The following is a 12,529-nucleotide window of genomic DNA, read 5'->3' as shown; positions in this document are numbered from 1 at the left end:
CCATCCGAACCATACATTGGGCGTTATATGACAAGAGAACTTGTGCCATCAAACTGGACTTGTCTGTAAGCTTGTCCAAAATCTCTTTCGTTCTATGATAAGGCTGCTATTCCTTAAATTCGCAGGCTTTGACCACAACATTAGTCTGCGTGCGTATTTCAAGGTTGAATATCTTCCCTTCACATTAGATTCTGGATTCCCTTTTTTTTTTTTTTAAGCAATAACAATTGAGAAAGGATCGTAGTATTTTGCGTCTAGAATCTCTCATTATAGAGAAATAAGTACAATCACCCTCAACACTTGGGCAGTCACGCTTGTTGGCGTGTATACTCTAATTGGTGTCCATTAAAAAAATAAAATTAAAAAAATATATATATTTGAATTGCATTCAAACACGTATGATGTGAAAAATTAGGAATGCAGAAGGCACGCATATCTTATTTGCTATTATAAATTTATAGCCACTGGCCCACCAAAAGAGAGGAGAGGACGCAATGTTGCTAGCTATATAGCCACTCGCCTATGGGCATTCATATATATTCATTTTCTGGGGACCATTTATAAATTAGCATCAACAGAGGCCTACGTAAGATGAAAGGTGTTAAAGTCGTTAATTTAAAAGCCTCGTACGCAGTTCCTGTTTCTTGTTGTCACGTGCATTTCATTGTTGACGAAGAACCATAAATGAAATTGTATATACAAGTTTTAAGAATTGTAAATAATTATTTTCTGCAAAACCACCAATCATAACCACCGGTCTAAATTATACCCATCTGTCCAAATAATTTCTGCAGAATCGTCATTCCTAAACAGCATATAATGAAATTAATGGAGGATAAGATGACAAGAAGAGCTTGCAATTTTTCCAACTAGATTTTATTTAAGGATATTAATTGATGGATCAATATATTTTATAATGTTAGTTTTTACCTAAGCTAAAGTTTAAAATGATCAAAGATATAATGATAATATAATATACTCAAGCTGAGCGAAATGCCAAGCCTAGATGACATGGGTTTGACTACTTTCAGACTCAACATTCTTGGGTTCAACTCCATGTTGAGCTCATGTACATATCATTCTGGTGATTTGTCAGACCCAATATTTCTTGGTTTAGCTACATGTTAAGTCTAAATAGATATAGGTCTAACGAGTTGCAACATCATTGCGTTCAGCTATGCATTGAGCCCAAATGCAAAATGGTACGGCTAGCTGCCAAACCCAACCTTCTTGGGTTCAACCACGTGCTGAGCCTATGTACATATAAGTCTGTCAAGCTACACTTTAAGCCCAAGTACATATGGATCTGGCGAGTTGTCGGACCCAACATACTTGGGTTCAGCTACACTCTAAGCCCAAGTACATATCAATTTAGCGAGCTGCTAGACCCAATATTTTTTGGATCAGCTACGCGTTAAACCCAAACAAATATGGGTCCGAAAAACTATCAGACCCAATATTCTTGGGCTCAACCATATGCTGAGCCCAAATACATATAGGCATGGTGAATTTCCCATACTCAATATCCTTGGGTTCAACTACAGGCTGAGCCCGAGTACATGTGGGTCTGAGGAGCTGCCGGATCCAACATCCTTGGATTCAGCCACAGGCTGAGCCCGAGTACATGTGGGTCTGAGGAGCTGTCAGACCCAACATCCTTTGGTTCAGCTACTTGTATAGCCCAAGTACATGAGGGTCTAACGAGCTACCAAACCCAACATCCCTGGATTCAACTACGTGCTGAGCTCAAGTATATATAGGTTTAGCAAGGTGCTAGACCCAACATCCTTGGGTTTTAAATATGTGATAAGTCTAAGTACATATAGGTCTGGCGAGCTGCTAGACCTAACATCCTTGTGTTCAGCTATACACTGAGCTCAAGTACATATAGATCTGGCGAGATGCCAGACCCATCACCCTTAGATTTGGCATCATTCCAAGTCCAAAAAGGTATGGAACTAATGATCATTATAGGCCTCATATTGGGATACAAAGTGATATGGTTCAGTCATGGATTTTTTATGAAGGGTTTTTAATTTTGTGCTTGGGTTTGATAAGGAGGCCACTCAACCAAGATTGTGTTTATCATTGGAATTTAGCTTGTGTTCCATTTAATCATGATGAGTTTTTGGCATGAGATAGTTTTAGCCAACCTTGGTTTGTGCATGATGATGGGTTCGGTCCAATCTCTTTAATGGTTCATTAAGCTAAATTAGGTCAACCCATGTATGGGTTTGATATGGGCAGCAAAGTAGGCTTGTTAAGAACTTGTATCAGATCCGATTTGGGTTATATTAACAAGTATGAGTTTGGGCCATATAGGGTCTAAAGTTGGCTTGGGCTAATTAAAATATTAAGATGCTTTTATTACAAAGATCAACAAAATATTCTTCTAAAATTGAAAGAGAAATTTGTTCATTATTATCTTTATTATTTAGGATAATATTTAGCAATAAAGAAGGAAGATTTCTAGTCATACAAAACAACTAAAAGTGGTTGTCACATTTGAATCCTAGACTTGGAAGGATTATTTAATGCTAAAGATTTAATGCTTCTAGTCAAGGAAGAAAAGTGATGGGCGACTACAAAGAAAAATAATTTGTAATATTGTTTTTCATGTTTTAAAAGGAAATCTTAGTCCTACAAGGAAATAAGACTTGAACAACTAAATTCCTTTTCAGATCAGATTTCTTAGCATCTAAAGGATTTTAAAAGTTAGCTAAGCAATCCTAGAGTATCTAGGAAGGTGGATCTCAGTTAAGAGTTATTTAAGCTAAGGAATTAAGATATTTTGTTTTGTTTTTCTTTCTATTTTATATGGCATCAACAAGCTACTGTCTAGACTTGTTGTTTTCATTATTATTTATATATTTGAGTATAATTAATACTTTGATTTTCAGTTAAGATCTAAAGCTTGTTTGAGTCAGAGTTTGAGCTTACTATAAAGGTTTTAGGTCAGTTTTTGTAAGTAGATCAATTCAGCCACAAGAATAGATTCATTAGAGTTAGTTTCTCAGAACTATTTAAACACATGTAAAGCTTAAATTTTAAAACCTTTGATGAATAATACTTTTGAACTTTCAGTTTAACGTGCGAGAGAGATTTTTACATTCTTTGATTCTTGAATGAATTGAATTTGACTTATTGAAGATTAACTAGCTTCATGACGCTATTCAACTTCAATCTAATAGTGTTGGTGCCCTGAGGCAAGTTTTCATTGTATCATACTCCTATCAAACCTTTTTCAACTTTCCGAGATCAGATCTCAATTTTAATTATGGGTTGCATGACCATTTGATCATTAGGTTCACATCACGAGGCCTTGTTTATTTATTCTTATAACTTTTAACATGATATGTTAAAAGTCAATAATAATCATCTCTCTACACCTCTAGGTGTATAAAAGTTTTATAAGGGCCTTCCATATCTCTATCAACATTAATATTATGTAAGAGATATATATCTCTCACTGATGCTATCAGAAGGAAATAACACTCAAACTTCTTCATTCAAGCAATATAATAAGGTTTATGGGCTATATATACCCCTTAAACCACCTGGGTAAAGGTTCACAATTTCCATTCTCTAAGTATTTGTACTTTAATTCTTATAGAATTTATCATACAAAATTAAGAACAAACACTCTTGTTCTTAAAATTTAAAACTTATTCTCTTATTTATTTCAATCCCTTATTAAAGTCACTAACTTTATCATCGGATGGTCCCTTAACCTACAAAAAAAGGATTGTTTTGTAGGTTTTAAACCTTCTACCACCAACCACCAACCACCAACTTTGTGAACTCTAGAGAATGAAATATTGACGTGAATGTGTGATTATCTAATGTCTAAATACTCAAAAAACCTCATTTATGAGAATATTGAGTTTTGAAACATCATTATTAATAGTGTTCTTGAGTAGGATAATAGTTGAAATCAAGGTTGTCAAAATCGCAATTTTGATACGGCACGGAACATGCAAACCAAACTCGGATTGTAAAAACGGATCGTAAAATCGTAAAATCGTAAGGAATTTTCAAATACATTAAAAAAAATTTATGTTTCAAATAAAAATTCATAACACCTTAAAATATATGCTTCAAATAAAAATTCATACATAGTTCAAGCACCTTAAAATACATGGTTAATACATGCTTCAAATAAAAATCCATACATAATTCAAGCACCTTAAAATACATGGTTCAAATAAAAATCCTTACAAGTGTAAGCCAAATGCTGTTTAAAATGAAAAATACCTCCACTGATAATTTTTTGACAATACTTGCACTGAACTTTTCTGGAATTCTTATCAATATCTATACCATGTTGCCATCCCACATCAAGCCTATTACCAGAAGAATTTTTCCTAGATGTCATAAGTTCAACAATTCAAGAATCAATTCAAATCAACCCTGTAATCAATCCAAACATTTTATGCAAATAAGGTAACCGTTACAGCTTCCAAAAAAAAAAAAGAAATAAAACCCAGAAGGAAAGGGCAAGAAACAGAAACATCAAACACTCAATAAATGATAGCAAATGCATGCTGGGTGCCGGTGCATAGGCACACAGAAGAAACATGTATTTTCAACATAATCACAGGCTTCACAGCCCAATTCACTAGCCAATCACAGGCATTGCACCATTGCAGATGAGGTAACAACTAACAACTAACAAGGACTAAACAGATTGCTTGGTAACTAAACCAAAACTACTAAACTAAGGTTTCTAATGAAATCAACACATGGATTACACCCAGAATCAGCACATGGATTACACCCAACTAACAAGGACTAATGAAATTGCACATGGATTACTAACCTGACTCCAACTTGTTCAGATCAAGAAACAGAAACAATTGATTTATGTGAAAAAACAGAGTCACAGACTCACACACACACACCGCACGGTTAAAATTGAATCTAAAATTCGTAGGCAATATCTCAATAATAGACAGTCACAGAAACTTTGAATCAAAATCTCAATCTTTAACATCATTAAACTGTAAAGATTAAAGCACCTAATGGTCCTAAACAACAGTCACAACAGATTACAAACAAGGTAAGAAATGGACATGGTAAGAAACTCTTACCTCTGTTCTGAGCAGTGAGCACCGAGGAGATCAATATTGCAGTCAAACTTGGAGCCTGCGAATCCAATCAAACAAATATTAGCATTACTGCATTAGAGTAAGAAACGGACAGGGGAAAAAAAGCACCTCCAGCCGCTGGTAGTTACCAACAGAGAAGAGAGAACCAGAGAAACAAGATAAACAGAGTAACTTATCTGGTGGAGACTGGAGAGACGTCGTTGTTGTTGGGTGGACTCTGGTTCTCACGGTGGCTGGTGAAAAGGACGTCGTCGATGAGGGGCGAGGGCTGTTGTGGAGTACCAGTGAACGGTGATCGTGGAATACTGGAATCGTGGACGGCTAAGAGAAAGAGATAAAGACTGAGTCACTGAGGAATCCTCAGTTTAGGGACGACTGGAATTTTGGGATTTTAATTTAGGGATTTTTTTAGTTCTGAATGTGAATGATGAACTGAAATGCGAAGAAGACTGAAGAGAAACATTGCATTTGCAATTTTGCATTTGCTTTGTTAAAGCCAATAGGCAGTCGACACCTGGCAGATACATGGTTTTTTTTCCCTGCGGGTAAAATCGTTAAATCGGTGGTGAAATCATGATTTTACGCGATTTCACCCGATTTTGACCTAATTTTACCCATTTTCGAGTTTTACATGCGATTTAGCACATAAAGCCTATATCAACTCGTAAAAACGTATGATTTTACCAGTTGAATCGCGATTTTGACAACCTTGGTAGAAATTTGATGAAAACATAACATTGACACTTGGATTCTTTGAATTTTAAATTGGTATATCAAATTTATATGAGAGGGTTACCAAGTTGTTTTCATTGAGAACTACAATCAATTAATAAAATAAATATTAGATATCTATTAAATATTTGGGGTGTAGGCGATTTGTGTAGTGTTACTTTTTTAGAAACAATTTAGTAATTAATCAAAGAAGGTTTTTTTTTATTAAGTGTCATTTGTTTTAAAACTTAATTTAGATGTTGATTAATTTATTAAGTGGTAATAAATGCATACAATTAAAATGAAGAAATAAAATATAAGTTTGGTTCATAGAGTGGTTGATGAGTTTTCTTAGGAATGAACATTGACGTTAAATTTAGTATTGTAATTGATAAAATTACAATATAAAAATTTTTTTCTTTGAAAAAATTATAAAAATTCATGTTGATGGGATAAGAGGGGCTATAAAAATTATAAAAAAATTATGAATGTAGAATTAATCCTTCCTTTTCTCGTTAATCATTGTGATTCTCTTGTTTTAGTTTTTATTGCCTTCTCTATCTTTACAACATGTATATATACTAGTTATTTAACCTGGCTTCGTCATGACTTTTGATTTTTTTCAAAAGAAATACCGAGAATGCAAAACATTTCAATGTGTTTTATTTTCATAAAAAAATTCAATTTGTAAATCAAAGATTCTATGCAAATATCTAATTAAATAAATAGATAATCATTTATGTAAATAAATGAAAAAAAATCATTAACAATAACTAAAAGAGAAATTAAAAACAAAAAGATGAAAGAAGATCAAGATATTTAATCACACAAAATGAGTCGTTTATCTAGTTGTATTTACTGAACTTATTTATTTAAATAATTAAAATATAATAGAAACAAAAACAAAACCAAAACTAATTGAATAAATCATACTCTAAAAATATTATACAAAGCCAAACATATCATAAATATTATTTAAAAATAAATATTTTTTATTTTAAAAAATAAATTTCATCTGTATAAAACAAAATGATCTAAAATAAAATTATAATTAAAAGAATAAGGGTGAAAATCAAAAAAAGAAATAAATTAGAAGGCAAACAAAAATTTTCAATTTGAGGGTTAAATTGAAATGAATATAACTTTAACAAAAGGAAAAACAAATCAAAACAATGAGGGTCAAATTGAAAAAAAATAAAACAAAATAAACTTTGATTGAATGATTAAATTGAAAATCAATAAAACTTTAACAAAAAAACCAAGGAAAAAATTAAAATCAAAAGAATAAGTACTGAAATGAAAAAAAAACATATGAGAAATTCTAATTGAAGGGAAAACAAACAAAACTCTTATAAAATGGACTGAAGTTGAAATATCAAAAATAAAGAGAACATTCATGCACTTTTTTGATAGGAGAGAGAAAAGATAGGGATAAAAAAGAAATAACTATTGACGACAAACTGTCCATCATCAGTTGTCACACGCCATATAAAGAGGAATTGGACACTGTGGAACTTCCAAATACACGATGAAAGGTCAAGTTAGTCTATCTGGTGATGTTGCATGCGCTGCTCAAAAGTAAAAATATCAAAATGTCCTTTATGACCAGGGAAATTACACAAAAAAATCATGTGTGAAAGGACAAAAACACCCTCAAACACATACCTTATATTGTCTTTTCTAATGGAAAATACATATTTTTCTGTATTCTAATAAGGAAAAAACAAAAACAAAAAAACACGTGGTCAATAACTCTACTTTCTTGACCTAGTGATAAAGAAGTATTTTTGTTGTTTTAAAGTCATTGAAAATACAAAAAAACCTCTTGTCAACAGATCTAAATTTTGTTAATCTTAGGGGTAAATATGTTATTGTACTGTGCAAAAAAAATCAGAAAGGACTAACATCCCCTAAACAAACTTTTAATGAATAATGAACCTCTAGAAAATATCAAATTACCCCACCACCAAGGCTTATATTTTTCCCACTCAAGGGTAAAATAGTAATTTCATTATAGTAATCCTTATTGTGTCTGGTGCTGTTGTGAAAAACTCACACCCTATATATTTTTTATAAAATTAGTTAAACATAACTTTTTCTCTCACTTTCTTTCTAAAATTCTTTTATTTTCACATTAGCCTAAATCTAAAGGAGATAAATAGAATCCAAGAAATCTGATTATTTCAGTGGTGCAATATCTTTTTCAACTCTACCTATAAAGAATTCTTTCTTGTTCTTTATGTACTTATAATTAGTTGGCAAGAACCTCTGGTGTCAATAAAAAAAAGATGTTTTACCATCATTTGTTAAGGTGAAAATCTTATTATTTTTCATACAATATGGATAAGCTAATTGCGTGCTCTAACTAGAAACCATCTTATACGTAGAAAAATCATTGATAGTCCACATCAAAGTTGTCTTCATCTGAAAATTTTGTTTCTTTGAGTCATGTTTCGTCAAAGTCTCGTATGACCACAACTGATTCAACTCATCAATCAATGATTAAAGACAAACATCTATATTACTACCTAGATTATATATTAGGATTAGGTATGACTATAAATAAAAGCATAAACTTCGGCCTCATACATATCTCTGGTGGCAAGTTGTAAAATATAAGTATTATCGACCAATAAGAATAGGATACAACAAATGACCTCAATGAATAGAATTCATTTGTACATAACCCAAGATATATGTTTTGTGGTTCCATTAAAAACTAAGGATGCACCCTATTAAACTACTTCTAAGCTTCACCACCGGAAGGGTGTGCTATGACTTCATTCATCGTATCATGTGAATGATATCATGTCATGTGCTTAACAGTCTTTAGAGACATAAATAACCTTTACAGCATAGGAGTGATTAAGAAGTATCTCAATTTTCTATGTATGACAAGAGTCATTCCCCTACCAGTTTTGTTTTTATACTGAGCATGCCTACATGTTTTGCACTCGATAAAATTTGCATTTTCACGATAGTACAACATACAAAAATTTGGACATATGTTAGTTTTCTAGTATTCTAGACTAAGGAGATTCATAATGGAATTAGCAGCATATAAGTTCTCTTTCAACGTATTCCCTTCAGGTAAAATATTTCTTGTCCATTTGATGATTTTGTCATTGTTAATATCACTCACCCCATGATTTGACTTAATGATGAACACGTGTGCAACAACCAATAATTTACTGTGATTTGTTCTCATCCCATAATGGTTCGTCGGAATCTTTTAAAAGTTCAAAAAACCTAGCTACCTTTGGTTCTTTATCTACACTTGAACATTTACTTGCATAACCATGATTCATTCTCTTTGCATCCATCGCTATAATCCTATAAGAATTACTATTATCATCTACAACTCCATGCACGTTGCTAGAACTAGAAGTTGAGCTAACCATCCTTTCTACCATGGTATCATAAGGAACATAGGGTTCTCCGTGTGCAAACCAGCACAAGTATTTTTCCATGAGCCTTTTTTTGTAGAAGATGCATTGTATCAATATCTAGATCGAGGAATTTTTTATTCTTACACCTCTTACATGGATATCTAACACTGCCTCCACTAATATTCTTCAAATTAGATAGTGAGTAATTAATAAAACCCTTAACCCCACTATAATAATTCATCATGCACAACCCTTCAGGTGAAACTTGATACATCCAAGAAAGATGATCTATTACTTATATAAAATCTATATACAATATTGATGACAACATGTATTAATTAATAATGTGAACTAAACAAATTATCAATACCAAACTAGTTAGCTATCATTGGTTCAAATCAAACTTATTCAATCTATTTTAATAGTACCCTTTAGTCATTATTCAACATAAGAAAAATGAGTTACAAAAAAAATATAGGTTTGCTTACTTGATGTGGCGAATCTTAAAAAAAAAATGAACCAAGATAGGGATACTAATAAACTAAGTGTTGGGGTGGCTGAATTTGTGATGATGAGAGCTAGATTTCAAGCAAAATAAAAGATGGGGGGGTGTTGTTTTCTGTAAAAAGAAAGAAGAAGAATAAATAGGGAAAGGGGAGAGGAGGGGTCGTGCTACTGGTTATAACTTTAATATTACCGACGGATTCACCAACGAGAACTAGCTACGATAAATTATCATCCGTAAATCTGTCAAAAATATTAGCACGTCAGATTTGCTTACGGGATTAATGAGAGAATATCTGTCTAATTCTTTTTATTCTTTGAATTCCATTGGTTATTCTCTTAGCATTCACCGATGAAAACAGTAATGTGATTTTTTGTCGATAATTATCAATATAATTTATCAACAATATTTTTTATGCAGTATTTTCGTCTATATTTGATAATTTTATGAAGATGAATTATTTTTATCCCTTGCTCAAGTCAGCCTAGGAGAGGCAAAATCTAACTTCACTTTTTTAAAGCTTGATCAAGTCAGCCTACGAGAGGTTCACTTGTAATTTAACTTCACCACGTAAAAGTCTTGCATGTGAACTCGAAATCTCATGTTCCTATCATGAAAAACTGGTCATTATATTGGGACTACGTACAAATGATAAATAATCACGTGAATTTTAGATAAGGTAGAAATTTATATAGGCCTGAAGAAATCATGTCTCAATTACTAGTCAAAAACCGTGCACATAATGAGTATCGAACGTAAACTCAATGACAAGTAATAGATAGTATAAATAGCTAGACATGCATGGATCAATGGTGAAATCAGCTATTCCTCACTAAACTGCCAAACAAAGAGCACAACAAACTCAAGCTGAAAATGTTTCCTCCTCAATCAGCAGTCCCATTGAAACCAATACCTGGTAGCTATGGCCTCCCTTTCTTTGGTGCCATCAAAGATCGTCTAGACTATTTCTATAACCAAGGGAGAGATGAGTTCTTCAGCTCCCGTGTTGAAAAATACCAATCCACAGTTTTCAAAACCAATATGCCTCCTGGCCCTTTTATTGCTCAAAATCCGAAAGTCATTGCTGTACTTGATGCAATATCATTCCCAATCCTCTTTGACACTTCCAAAATTGAAAAATTTAACGTTCTTGATGGCACTTACTTACCCTCCTTGTCTTTCACTGGAGGATACCGAGTTTGTGCGTATCTTGATCCTTCTGAGCCTAATCACAACTCTCTCAAATCCTTTTTCATGTCTGTCCTCGCATCCAAGCACAAGGACTTCGTCTCCCTTTTTAGGACTTGCTTGTCTCAAATGTTCATCGACATTGAAGATGAAATGGGTTCTAAAAGGACAGCAAATTTCAATGACTCCAGTGATGCAATGTCTTTCAACTTTGTTTTTCGTCTATTTTGCGAAAAAGATCCGTCTGAAACAAAGCTTGGATCGGAAGGACCTGCCATTGTAGATAAATGGGTCGGCTTACAACTTGCTCCACTTGCAACCATAGGATTTCCAAAGTTTTTGAAACATTTTGAAGATCTTTTGCTGCACACATTTCCAATACCATTTTTCTTAGTAAAGTCTGATTATAAGAAGCTTTATGATGCATTTTATGCGTCTTCGAGTTCGTTTCTAGACAAAGCTGAGAGTTTTGGAATTGACAGAGATGAAGCTTGCCATAACCTAGTGTTTGTTGCTGGTTTTAACGCTTATGGTGGCATGAAAGCTTGGTTTCCTACTTTGATCAAGTGGGTTGGCAAAGCAGGAGAGAAGTTACACAGCCAACTTGCTAATGAAATCAGGACCGTTGTTAAAGAGGAAGGTGGGGTCACTTTCCAAGCCCTGGAAAAGATGACTTTGACCAAATCAGTAGTTTTTGAAGCCTTAAGGATTGAACCCGGGGTCCCATTCCAATACGGGAAGGCTAAGGAGGATATTGTGATCAACAGTCATGATGCAGCTTATGAGATAAAGAAAGGTGAGATGATCTTTGGATACCAGCCGTTCGCTACAAAGGATCCTAAGATTTTTGATAATCCTGAGGAGTTTGTGGGGCATAGGTTTGTGGGAGAAGGAGAGAATCTACTGAAGTATGTTTATTGGTCAAACGGGCGGGAGACGGAGGATCCAACTGTGGGGAATAAGCAATGTCCTGGGAAGGATCTAGTGGTGCTCTTGTCTAGGCTATTGGTGGTGGAGCTTTTCCTCCGATATGACACGTTTACTGTGGAGACGGCTGTGTTACCGTTTGGATCATCAGTGACATTAACTTCATTGATCAAGGCCACAAGCACTTGAACTTGGTGAAGCTAAGTATTGAAATATTTGCCTCTTCTCACAATATCCTAAATACTAAAAAAATAGCTCTTTTTTTTTTATATAAACCCAGTGCTTGTCCTGCACGATTGCTTTCGAGGAAATATAATTTGTTGGTTTGTTAATTTATTTTAATTTTAGTTTCAGTTTCTTAAAATAAAAAAGAGAAGGCATGAATCCACCAATTGAGTTCCAGTTCCATTTCCTATTTGTACCTGTAAAAAGATACGAAGAGGTTCTGTATAATGTCAACAAACACTGGGTTGTAGCTATAGGCAAGCTAGTCTAAAAGTTTGGTTTACATTCAAATGTATCATAGACTAGGGGTGGGCTCCACAGTCTCATAATTTAGCAGTGTTCGGGTCGGGTTGGACTGAAATATATATCCGACCCGACATCACAGCCTTTTCAACATGAAAAACCGACCCGACCTGCAAATGTCAAATATCTGCGTGGGTTGGACATAGCGGGTCAATGCAAATCCTAGTTTTTTT

The 12,529-nt window shown here is 33.7% G+C and overlaps 1 protein-coding gene across 1 annotated transcript; it reads left to right on the top strand.

Moving 5' to 3' along the window:
- The first annotated feature begins 10,557 nt into the window (after positions 1-10,557).
- LOC133698406 (allene oxide synthase 3-like) lies at positions 10,558-12,160 on the top strand. The gene has a single exon (XM_062121315.1). The coding sequence runs from the start codon at positions 10,587-10,589 to the stop codon at positions 12,015-12,017; it is 1,431 nt and encodes a 476-aa protein (XP_061977299.1). The 5' UTR covers positions 10,558-10,586; the 3' UTR covers positions 12,018-12,160.
- Positions 12,161-12,529: the final 369 nt, after the last annotated feature.

This window comes from Populus nigra, chromosome 7 (genome assembly GCF_951802175.1).
Source record: "Populus nigra chromosome 7, ddPopNigr1.1, whole genome shotgun sequence".
In the NCBI taxonomy this organism is placed as follows: Eukaryota; Viridiplantae; Streptophyta; class Magnoliopsida; order Malpighiales; family Salicaceae; genus Populus; species Populus nigra.
The sequence above is the reverse complement of the archived record's forward strand: the minus strand, read 5'-3'. Positions and strand labels throughout refer to the sequence as shown.